The 12,614-nt window shown below is 43.3% G+C and overlaps 1 protein-coding gene across 1 annotated transcript; it reads left to right on the forward strand.

Annotated features, from left to right (window-relative positions):
• Positions 1 to 9,023: 9,023 nt before the first annotated feature.
• Positions 9,024 to 12,153, forward strand: LOC127046864 (histone H2A.Z). The gene is made up of 5 exons (XM_050944486.1): positions 9,024 to 9,226; positions 9,731 to 9,808; positions 10,463 to 10,576; positions 11,440 to 11,569; positions 11,742 to 12,153. Exons 1-5 carry the CDS (start codon positions 9,224 to 9,226, stop codon positions 11,801 to 11,803), a joined length of 387 nt encoding a protein of 128 aa, XP_050800443.1. The 5' UTR covers positions 9,024 to 9,223; the 3' UTR covers positions 11,804 to 12,153.
• The last annotated feature ends 461 nt before the right edge of the window (positions 12,154 to 12,614 follow it).

Raw genomic sequence — 12,614 nt, forward strand, 5'->3', positions numbered from 1 at the left:
GTGGTTAGTGCACACATCAACTTTAACCAAGTATCAGAGTGGTAGCCGTGTTAGTCTGTATCAGCAAAAACAACGAGGAGTACTTGTGGCACCTTAGAGACTAACAAATTTATTTGGGCATAAGCTTTTGTGGGCTAAAACCCACTTCATCAGATGCATGGAGTGGGAAATACATATACACAGTACATGAAAAGATCAATTCTAATGAGATAATTCAATTAAAGTGGGCTATTATCAACAGGAGGAAAAATCACTCGGGGGGTCCATTTCAAACAGTTGACAAGAAGGTGTGAGTAATGGGGGGAAGGGAGGGAATTGGTTTTTAGTTTTGTAGTGACCCATCCACTCCCAGTCATTACCTTCTTGTCAACTAAAAGTCATTTCTTTCCTCAGCTGCACTGAGCAAGGAGAAAATAAAAACCTATGACAACCAGTCTTTATGATGCTATTAATAGGAGCTATAAGAGAATACAATCAACATGTGTCTATGATCAAAAGGGGAGTTTATGCCTCTCTGACAAATAACATGCGGTGCAAATGCCATAGTCAGATTTACTGCAGATTCTTAAAGAACTGTTTGTTGATGCCAAACTAATAAATGTATCAGTTAAAACCAACTATTTTTTCCATGCACCATCACTCATGATACAAGAGTGCCAGCAGAGGACATATGATCTTCCTGAACTCTGCTGTATGAGTCAGCAGGGAATGTTAACTAATGCAAAGCCCTATCATTTGACAAAGGTTCTGTCTATACTGCATAATCAGCCATGTCAGGGGAACTGTTACAACAGCATAGTCCCTCAACAAGTTTAAAATACGCTTCAGTCTGGCAGTGAAGGCAAGATCAAACCATGCTACAATTTTGAACTTTGCAAGGTAGAAGCACAAATCAGGAACAGAGTTAAAATACAGTTTGGTTCCCTCTCTACTACAAGACCAACATGTTTTTTCAGTGAGAGGAGGATGGGAGACCAGATTGCTCCCTACTCCCTGCCTGGATGATCTTACTGTGTAGAGGGGCCTAGGCCAAAAGTACTTCAAAAGTATTGAAATCAGTGGGTATTAGGAATCTCAATACCTTTGAGAATATGGGCCTAAATGATATGCAAACAGAAGCGACAAATTAAATAATGAAGAATGAAATAATGCTTCCTTAATAAAGGGACTTATTGTAGCATGAACATAATATGTCTGATAGCTAGAAACCATACATCTTCAGAAAAGATATGAGTTTAGGTCAGAAGTGTACAGAAACAAGATAACATGAGTTTCCTCCTTAGAGAGGAAGGATATTCTTCTGGTTGAGGCCCTGCACTAGCAGTTAAGAGATTTATGTTCAGCCTTTCCTTGAGACATTAGCCATGTCAATCAATCTCTCTGTGCCTTAGTTCCCCAGCCATAAAGTGGAAATAATAACAATTATTTCTCTGATCTTTGTCTATTTACACTAAGATTTTGGGACAGGGCCTGTCTCTCACTAGATGTTTATTTAACACCTAGTAAAATGTAGCCAGCCCTCTTCTCAGTTGGGGTTTCTAGGTGCTACAAAGATATAAATAATAATAATGTGCTAATGACAACACATGTTAATGAACAAAGCAGCTTAGCTAATATGGAAATGGTCTCATAATGGGAAGCATCAGGCAACCTTCATAATAGGCAATGATACAAGCCCTGTCCTAATAAAAGCAAGCTATAAAAACTCTACCATCACTAGCATCATAGCCTGGACACAGGTGCCTTTAGGCAGGCTGCCCCATTGTCTTTGATAGTATCAATACCATTACACAACCCCAGTTACCAGCCCTAATCTCTTTTCTTTACAGCTGCTAGCATCTCTTAGGGCTTGTCTATACAAACACTTAGTTCATGGCAAGCGGGGTGTAAATCTGCCTTGCACTAGCGTGGCCTGCACCAAATGTCTGTGTGGACCTTATTGCCGTGTACTAAAAGTTCCCTAGTGTGCTTTAATCTACCCACTCTGAAACAGAAATAAGTTAAAGTACACTAAAAATCCTTCTGTGTGCAGCAGCAGGGTCGACAAAGACACAGTGCATTACAGGGTAGGACCAGGAAGATTTAAACCCCATCTTGCCACAATTTGTTTTTGTATAGACAAGCCCTTAGACTCAACATTTAGTATGTTACCTTTTTCCCCATGAACCTTTAATTTTTAAGGGCTATTTTGCCTCCTTAAAGGGACTTCTTCTAATTATTATGTGACCAATCAACACCCATCATTCAGCCATCCCCTTCAAACAGCTGAATAACTCTGCTCCATGTGGCAGTGGATACTCATTATAAAAAGGGAATCAAGCCAATTGTTCTAGTGTTGTGTAATGAGAGAGGTTTTAGGAGTGCATTTCTGTAAGAACATGGATGTGGTAAGGTACCCTTATATCATATCATATATCATACAATACAATATATAGTGCTTAGACTTCATTTGTTCTCGTGCAACATTTTTGTTTACAAACTTTCTCTTACTCTTTATCTAATTAGTTTGGCCTTTCACCATTAGAATATTGCTAGTTCCTTTTTCAATGTATCATAGCTTTTTGTATTATGGTAGCACTAACAGTACTTTTTTGAATAATGCACTAGGCTTCTAGAGACATACTCAAAAAGAGACTTGTTGGCTAGCTTAGGCTTTGTCTAAATAGAATTACACTTCTTTAGGTACAAATTTTTGCGTGGATACTCCTTTTTGGTTTAAACATGTCTTCTAACAGTAAGAAAAAATGGTATGTTAGGCTTAAATGGAGTTGAGTGATAACACACAATTAACTAAATCTGTTCAAGATAATACCTTCAGTTAGATTGAATCACATGAAAGTGAAAAGTTTGGTGGTTTACATAGCTACTTCAGCCAAAGGAGTGGAGGGAAGGGAAGATAGTTTTACCACAGACAGGCTATTTTTGTTTCTTCAGCTCTGTTCTTACAGAGCTCTCTTCTATACTTCCCAACCCAGACTTGTAGGAAGAAAACAAGTTACCTTTTAGTATGCCAACTGTACTATTTCTAGAATGTCCTATGGAGCCCAGTTTCCAATCACTCTGTAGGGAAAAGAGAGGAACTAATCCTTTGAGGCATCTCATATTTGTAACTCCATATCCAAATCACTTGGCTAAACAAATCTAAAAGGTACTAATCCAAGCCAACATATTGCAGAACACATGCTTATGTGAGTAGCCTCTGTTTTAGCTTTCTACACAGCTGCAATAATTAGTAATACTTAAAGTACTAGTAAGCACTGATATGGAAGTGAATTTCCAAAATGGTGTTTGGAAAAGCATTTTGTTGTCTCTAATTTTTCATTGGCTCCTGCTATTGTAACCAAGTTTTGCACTGGGTCTCTCATTCTGATACAGTAAGATTGGATAAATCTAGTGTTAGCACAAAACCCTAGAATATGATCCTATACACAGTGTGGACTACCATGCAGAAACAGCATGAAGTGTGACCTCCCAGTATTCTATTAGTGATGAGTAGTGGCTGGTGCCCAAAATAACTGGGCTTCAGTTAGCAAGGGGTGTGTGTGTGTGTATATATATATAATACACACACACCTGCCCCTGGAAATTTCCACTACATGCATCTGATGAAGTGGGTATTCACCCACGAAAGCTCATGCTCCAAAATGTCTGTTAGTCTATAAGGTGCCACAGGATTCTTTGCTGCTTTTACAGATCCAGACTAACATGGCTACCCCTCTGATACAAGGTGCCCCTTGTCTCTCCTTCTACTGTCCCCAGCAGGCTGAATATATCTCAAAAGTGGTGGGGGAAGAAAAAAACCTAGGAGATATTGTGGGAGAAGCGGGGCGGTGTTATAGGGAAGAATTATGGTGGGGGACAAGGAAGGATGGTTGGCAGCTGAAAAGTAAAAGAATACCCTCTCATCTCATCCCCTTTTGGAACAGGGATATTTTTCATCTAAATTGTAGACTGAGGGCAAACAGTACTTCTCCTGTTAATGTTCTTTCATAGTCCCATGCTGTCCCCTGACTGCCTCCTTGCTGCTATCACCACCATTCCACCCAAATCTTCATTCACAAGCTGATCCCATTGCACACAGCAAACCAATTTGTTCCCCTCCAGTTTAGATCCACCTCAAGCATCTTCCAACCAATCCCCCATTTGCTCAGAATATCTATGCTTTCTGGTTGGAAGCCCCTCCTCACACCTAATCTCTCCACCATTCAGAATCTCCCCTACTCCAAACACAATGTATAGGATGTACACCTCTCCCACATACACACAACACTCCAGCTCAAAAGAGTTACAGTATCTGAACAACCTGCCCTGTTTGTTGCTGCACTTGGAGAAATGGGGAAGGGCTCTGGCTGCAGAAAGCCCTATATCTTTTCTCTGAAGTTGAAGAAAATCAGCACCACAAAAGCCTGGTACTGTACTCTCTTATCGGTATCTCCTAGACATGTTTCCCTATGAGTTTCTGCCTTTCCTAGCTTGATGGCAGCACTAATTTTGATTGGGGCTCTAGGCACTAATGCAGTACAAATGTATTAAATATGTACTCCCCTTTGTAGAAGGAAGGTCTTACATTTTATTAAAGCAGAGGAGTCTGAGTCACACTTAGATTCTATTCATAAGCTCACACAGACTTTGTGCTTTTTAGGCAAATAACTATTCAGGACCAGCCCTGTAGGTGTACACTACACTCTTATTTGGGAACAAGAATGCCTTGTTCACATTTTGTTTAACCAGTTCCTGAATATCTCCATGTGTAGACAAGCCCATAGACAACAGTGTTTAGTGTCTTTCTTGAAAATCAGGCCATAAATATATTTGTCACTTATCTGTTGAAAATGGTGATACCAGCCGATCTCACAAGTGTGTTCTGTCTGTCCAGACTGTCAGACTGATCTCTGGATGAAAAGCTATGTAAATACAATAGAATTATTTCTAACACTACTTTGCATCTGAGAAATAGAATGTGGATCCCATTAAAATTAACATTATAACATAAAAAGGCAGGATTAAGGTTTGAGTTGTCAGGAAACGCAAGTTAAGTTTTAAGTACCTAACTGTACAACATCAATGTTGCATGAAGATCTGCACTTGGTGGGGTTTTTTTTTGTTGTTGGTTTTTTCTTGGAAGGGAAAAAAAGAACAAACTTGCAAATAACTCTTGCAATTGGGGTTTGAAACATGCACCTTACTGAGGTGGGGCTCAGACATGCTGATGCAGTCTACTTTGACACACACACTTACATTTTTGTTTTTTGGTTCTGTCTATAGTAAAATTACAATTGTGGGGCTCCTGCTATAACATAGCCCATCTATGTGCAATGATTGCGGAAGGAACTGGTTCCTAAACAGTTAAATAGTTTCCTTAAGCATGGTTTATTCTTGCAGTGTCAGTGTGACCTTATCTATCCATATTTTGGAACATCATCAGCCAGGCTGATTGCACTATGGACTAAATTTACAATGAAACTTTGGCAAAGTGATATTCAGCTTCACAAAACTCCTAGGCAATTAGAAAATCACTGGCATTCACAAAGCCTGAGTTAGGTGCTTAGGCTCTCTGTGGGATGGATGGGGAGAAGAGTGGGCATGCTAGGCAGCTCAGCTACTACAATGCCATGAGAGATGCCAAGCTAAGAGGGAGGGTGTGCTAAGCCCCACACCTCTCTTGGAGCTAGATGCTAAAAACCAGGCTGCAGGGAGGTGCTGCCTTCTCCCTGTGTGGGATTCTCTGTTGCAAACCTTCTTTGGTGCTCTAGCAAGAGGCCTGTGAGGGACCTGACCCCTTTCATAACTTTTAGTCCAGTAGCTAGGTTTCCCACCCAGGATGTGGAAGACCTGCAGTTCAAGTTTTCCCACACACTCACTGTAGGGTGAGAGGATTTGAACTGGGCTAACTGCTGGGCAATGAGGTATTTGGATATGGGGCTCCCTCAGTCTCTCTCCCATTAAAGCTGTCCAATGTGGATTTTAAAAATATCACTAGAGCAAGAAGATTGGATGTTGGGGGAGGGTGTCGCATCCCAGGTGAGTGCTACAACCACCAGGCTGGCTACAAAGTCATTCTCATAATTGGATTCTCTCTGCCAAATAGCCCAGTGATTAGGGCACTCATATAGGAGATGAAGTTCAAGTCTCTGCTCCAAATCGGGCAGTGCAGGGATTTGAAAACAGGTCTCTCTCATCCCAGGCAAGTGCCCTAACCACTGAGTTATTAGCTCTAATAGATGTGGGTGCTGACACAAGAAAAGGCTGACCTGCCTTAGCTCACTCCAGAAGAGGATTTGTGGCTATGAATCCTGAGCCAAGACAGGTATTTAATTCCTTTGAAGAATTTAGGCTTTGCCCCTGGACATTTCCTACTAGAGAGTTTAAGCAACTCCTGCTCAGAATGCTGGCTCTTTTGTGAATCCCATTCATAGGTACTTAACTTTCCCATGCACTAGATGCCTCACTAGTGGCTGAGAATTCCATTGTTTGGCAGGACATACATAAACATTTATCTGTGGATCTAACCCTAGGTATCTAAAGAAGCAGACAGGGGCCCAGAGCAGGGGTTCTCAAACTGGGAGTCAGGACCCCTCAGGGGGTCATGAGGTTATTACATGGGGGTCACGAGCTGTCAGCCTCCAACCCAAACCCTGCTTTGCCTCTAGCATTTATAATGGTGCTAAATTAAAAGAAACACATTTTATATATTTATAAGGGGGCTTGCACTCAGAGGCTTGCTGTGTGAAAAGGAATCATCAGTACAAAAGTTAGAGAACCACTGGCCTAGAGGGATTCTCAAAAGTACCTGGGTGCCCAACTCCCATTGACTTCAGTGGAAACTGAGTGCTCATCGTTAGACATCCAACAAAGAGTCCTGTGGCACCTTATAGATTAACAGATGTATTGGAGCATAAGCTTTCCTGGGTGAATACCCACTTCACCAGACGCACGTGAAAACCCACGAAAGCTTATGTTCCAATACATCTGTTAATCTATAAGGTGCCACAGGACTCTTAGTCTGGATCTGTAAAAAGCAACAAACACAGCTACCCCTCTGGTACTTCAGACATCCAAATACCTTTAAAAATGTGCCCCCTTGTCACCAGAGACACTTAACACAACCATCCAATAGTCTTCTCCCCCTAAAATAGAATTCATTATGAAGTGTTAATGGCACACTCAAGATGCAAATACTGTAATACCTAGAAATGCCACCTATGTTTAGATTATCAGATAATTGCAACTTTCATTGAGCAAGGTATGCTCAGGATCCACATAGAGTAACTTGTTACAATAATAAGCAGCCCTGGTATTTATATTGTAACTTATAAAACCCACCCATCGCTAATTCTTTGGGGTGTATGTTCATAAAAATATACTACAACTTTTGACTAATGTTAATGACCCCTACCTTCTCCGTCTCTCAGGCAAAAATCTGAAAATGACCTTATCTTGTACTCATAAATAGAACTGGTTGACTTTTTTCCTGTCAGTATACTGTTTTATCAAAATTTTAACCATTCTGTAGAGATGGTACCATTTTGATGAAGGCCAGATGGAGAGCAGGCAGAGTTCTAATGGAATCCTGCCAGGTTTTCTGCCTGCTGCTTGGTGGACAGATGAGGAGCCTGGGAGTCCTGATTCCTAAGCTCATGGTTCTTTGACAGCCTGAGCTTCTAGTATCCAGGATACCCAGCCAGGGTGACTACCCCTGTGACAGGGACTCCATGATTTTCCTTTTCATGGAGAACTTCAAAATTTTAGCTCTTGTTTTATTTCTGAAAAAATCAAACTTTAAGGTAAATAATCCTGTCTGAGGATTTCAGTTTCTCAGCATAGCTATAATAATCTAGTAGGATGGGAAATGAATTCATAAATCAAGGGTGCTTCACTGAGAATATCCTGCTGCTACATGTTCCAATTTTATGACAGCTGACTTAGGAATTGCCATACTGCATCAAACAGTAATGTTTTTGGTCTCCTATCCTGACGGTGGTTCATACCAGGTCATGCAAAGACTATTGCAAGATGTCTAATGGAGTTATGGAAAAATCTGTCCAGGATGGATTCCCCCCCCCCCGCCCCCAGCTCCTGGCAAAATGTCTACACAAGGTTTTAGCTGAGTTTAGATTGCCATATGATTTTAACTGAAGGTTTGGGGGACTTCTTGTGTAGACATACACATAGGCTGCAATATGCCTTCAAAGGTTTGAGCTTGAGAAGGGTGAGCCGTGAGAACCCTTATTAATGATGTTAAGCTAACTCAGTTGGAAACATCTTACTTACCCCTCAACACATAACTGGAGCCCTTATGGCTATGGTACCCTGTGGCTACAATAAGTAACTGTCCTGAGCCTCTTTGGAAGAAATTGACAGGTCCTGAAGAAATCCCCCCCTCAGGTCTGAGTCAGGGTAAGCAGGCATCAGGTGGGCAGTTGCTGCAACAAACCCTGCAATAGCTGGTGTCTTCTTTAAAGTCCTGCCCCATGGATCTATGTGATTACATGAGACTCTCATTGGCTTTTATTAAAACCTGTTTCTAGCTGCCCCGTTCAGAGGCAGAAACCTAAAACGTGACCTATGCGCACTCTACGAGCTCAAGCTCCAGGGAAAATGACACGCCCAGCGTTTGATGCTCCTGATCTTTAAAGCCTGCCCATGTGGGGGAGGGAGGAAGGGAGTGTGACTCATGCTTTCTGAACGACAGAGTTTTTGGCAACGCTGCTAGCTGCACCAGCAGGCACCCCCTGTGCTGAGATAAGCCCGCAGGGATGCGGAACACTTGGAGGGAGGCACAGAGCAGGAGCCCCCCAGCCTCTCCCAGGAACCGCTGTTGATGGAACATCAGTAAACACGCGCTCACCAGAAGCGAAAGGCCGGAGGGGTGTGGGCGACGTCACCTTAAATATGGGCGGAGTCTCCATGAAGGACTGGAGTGAGCGGGTTGCCCGCTCCTGTCAGTCAAACAACACCGCCAGCCCCTCCCCGTCGTTGGCATACGATTGGTTCCGGCGCCTCAGCTAAGGCTCGTCTCCACTCTGCGCTGATTGGCTAGTAGTGGGATCCGGGTTCCCGGATGCGGGCACGTCCAGCGGTTATAAAGCGCTCGCGGAAGGCGGGAGCGGGCGCAGTTTGAATCGCGGTGGGTGCGGGAGAAGTGGTGTTAGGTAGGCTCGGTGTGTGTGTGTGGGACGCTCGTTTTCTCCTATCCCCGTGTGGCGCTGCAGCAGAACTCACAATGGTAAGCGAGCCGCGGGAATCGGCCTCGGTACGGCGTGCGGCTGCGTCGCCTTGCTGGGGCAACGGTAGAAGCTGAGGTGAACGAACTGTAGAGGGCGGCGGGGGGGGAGGGTAGAAGCATGTGAGGGAAAGAGGTTAACGAGGGGACGGTTGGGGTTGTACGAATGGGAGGCGCTAGCTAGTGCTAAACCGGGCGGGGGGAGGAGACGGTGGTGCACGCGCACTAGGGCTGCCGCCGGGGGGGGGGAAGTGATTGAGGCGCATGCGCTCAGTTCATGCCACTAAGTGTGGAGGAGTAAGATGCGCGCGGATCAGTGCTGGCTATAGGTTGGAGGCGCATGCGCGAGGTGGGCGCGTCTTGAGGTTGGAGGCGCATGCGCGCGCGCTCGGTGCGTGGCGCGTCTGTGGTGCCGACTGCCTTGGCTTCTTCAGTTCCGTGTGGGGCAGGATGGGGCACGTCACGCTGGTGGCAGGTGCTGCTGCTCACAGTCTCTCTTTGCATTAGGCTGGCGGTAAAGCTGGGAAAGACTCTGGAAAGACCAAGACGAAGGCAGTGTCCCGCTCACAGAGAGCTGGTCTGCAGGTGAGGACTGGGCGAACTGTCTGCTTATAGCCCACCTGCCCCAACTGGGAGGGGAGTTGTCTGAGGGCCCTCCAAAGTTACAGGGGAACATTCCATTTATTGCAATTCTTGTGATATTTGGTGGTTTACTTTAAAAGACCCAGCTCCTCACATGTGATTACATGATCTCATTTTCTTAACATCAGCTTGTTTTCCTTCTCTTGAAACAAGAGTGCCAAGTTTTTCTGTGCTATCTGGGCAGAATCTCTAGTGTCCTTGTTATAAGTATGTAAGGATCTCTATTTTGGAAGAGGTTGACTCTTGACCCTCAGGTGGCTGGGTTTGGCTGAGACAGGCCCTCAGCAAGTTTTGCTGGGGAGAGGGACTGAAACTATGCTATTATGCAGCAGCAGCCACTGACCTCATTATACAGTGGGTGAAAGGATAGCTATTTCAGTGTATTCTCATATGGGATGGTGATCCTGCTAGAAGCACACTCAAACTCCTACTGTAAATGCAGACATACTTATGCCATATATCCAACATTGCTTGGTCTGTTCTTTTTTGCTGCCTGGGTGCTATACACAAGCAAGAGGTGTAAGGATTGCAGCTTTACAGGCACTCTTACCCCAGTGATGTCTGGAACATAGTCTTATCCATTCTGATCTCTTGCAGTTCCCTGTTGGCCGCATCCACCGACACTTGAAATCTAGGACTACCAGCCATGGACGTGTGGGAGCCACAGCTGCTGTATACAGTGCTGCCATCCTGGAGTACCTGACAGCTGAGGTGAAGTTGATGAGGGGGAGAGGTGGAAGACAGCTGACACTGCTGGCATTGCATAATGACCAGGGCTGTGTGTATTCTGCAATTCTGTGAGCATGGAATTTGCTGTAGAGTTGTGCTCTAGAACCTCTGCTTCAATCTTTATTTTGTTTTAGAAATTCACTTTAGTTAGTAAAAATGTAAACTGATGTCCCTAAGGGCCTGGTCTCTTTTCAAAAAAAAAAAAATTGGGTTGAGACAGCTACATGGCTCAAGGGTGTGAAGAATCCATGCCCCTGAGCTGTGTAGTTAAAACAATGTAATATTATGTGTACATAATGCTAGGTCAATGAAAGGTCTCCTGTTAGTCTAGCTGCTGTTTCTCAGGGAGGTGGATTAATTATGCTGATGGGAGAACCCCTCCTATTAGTGTAGGTAACATCTCCACTTGAAATGCTGCAATGACAGCACTGTAGCTGTGCTGCTGTAGCATTTAAAATGTAGTCAAGGCCTCATCAGCAGACCTCAAACTGGCTTTAAGATGTGAGCTACCCCAGTTAGGTCATATGGAGGGGCATGGACTCCCTGACTGCAGTTGTGGAACTTGGCGTTTTTCCCCAAGATGCCACCAAACTCTGCATTTTTGTTGTAGAATGAGTATCTTCAACTATAAGCTCTCTTGTGGAAGGGGTGAGAATGAAGAGTATCTTGCAGTGCAGTCAGTTACAGAACTTAATGGTGCATGCTGCAGAACTTAGTTACACGCAGCCCTGATAACACTCTATGTAGCTTAGCCTATACTGCCTGCCTGATACTGTTTCAGAAATGTCATAAACTACTGCCATCTGTGCTTGATGGGTAGGGACTGAAAGTGTTTTTGTCTGCAGGTTCTTGAGCTGGCAGGAAATGCATCCAAAGACTTAAAAGTGAAGCGTATCACTCCCCGTCACTTGCAGCTTGCAATAAGAGGAGATGAAGAATTGGACTCTCTCATTAAAGCAACAATTGCTGGTGGTGGTATGTAACTCCAACTCATTACTATTCAAACTAAACTTAAAGTCAAATAGGCTTTTTGCCATTGATTGCTTTTTACAGACATCATAATACACAAATAAAATATGGTCTGTTTCAAATGATACAGGGAACATCCACTTCAACCTTGCCTTAATTCTTGTATTTTTCATCTTAGGTGTAATACCACATATCCACAAATCTCTTATTGGAAAGAAAGGACAACAGAAAACGGTCTAAAGGATACCAGTATTCCTTGTTATCTCAGGACTCTTACTACTTAACAGTTGTCCAGTGTTGGTGATTCCAGTGGACTGTATCTGTGAAACACAGTTTTGCCTTTTATAACTTTGAGAAGCTAAAGCTCACTGAGCATTCTAACAAACCAAATTTCTGCATTGAAGTCTTAACCATATTTAAGTGTTACCATGGCTTCAAAGAAGCTGTATCTGTAGGGGTTTTTGATTGAGGTGACTGTTTTTAGATCTGTTTGATTTTAATGTGAAGCAGAAGTTGAAGAAATGTTTGGTTTTGTACAGACTCTTCATCCACTGGAGTGGAAGTATTCAATAAACGTTATATCAATACTAGACTGTGTGCATTAGCTATTGCTAAACTTTGATAGCAACTCTTAAGACCCATCAGACCCAGTTCTTGATCAAGGAAATGTTGTCCTACTGCTGCTATAAATGGTAAAATGCCTTAATTTGATTCAAGCAAGCTCTGTTGGCAAAATATCATTCTGCTTCAATTCTGATCATGTTTAGGTGACCCCTTATTATCTGTAACTGTAATCAAGCAATGTAGATTGTAAGCTTAAAGCAGTTTATGGGACATACCAGTATGTGGCATGGAGCTTGATTGCGGGAGGTGGGGGGCAATCTGTATTACAGAGGGCTCCCTTTGCTTATTGTCTTCAGTACAGTTCTGTATAAATGGCCCCAAAGCCTAAAAAATACAGCATTTAAAAAAACACACCTTTGTCGTAGATTACTCAACTGTGGCAAAGATTTCTAATGCTTATTCTCACTTTTTATATAAACTCATGTTA

The sequence above is a fragment of the Gopherus flavomarginatus genome, chromosome 3 (genome assembly GCF_025201925.1).
Source record: "Gopherus flavomarginatus isolate rGopFla2 chromosome 3, rGopFla2.mat.asm, whole genome shotgun sequence".
NCBI classification, from domain to species: Eukaryota; Metazoa; Chordata; order Testudines; family Testudinidae; genus Gopherus; species Gopherus flavomarginatus.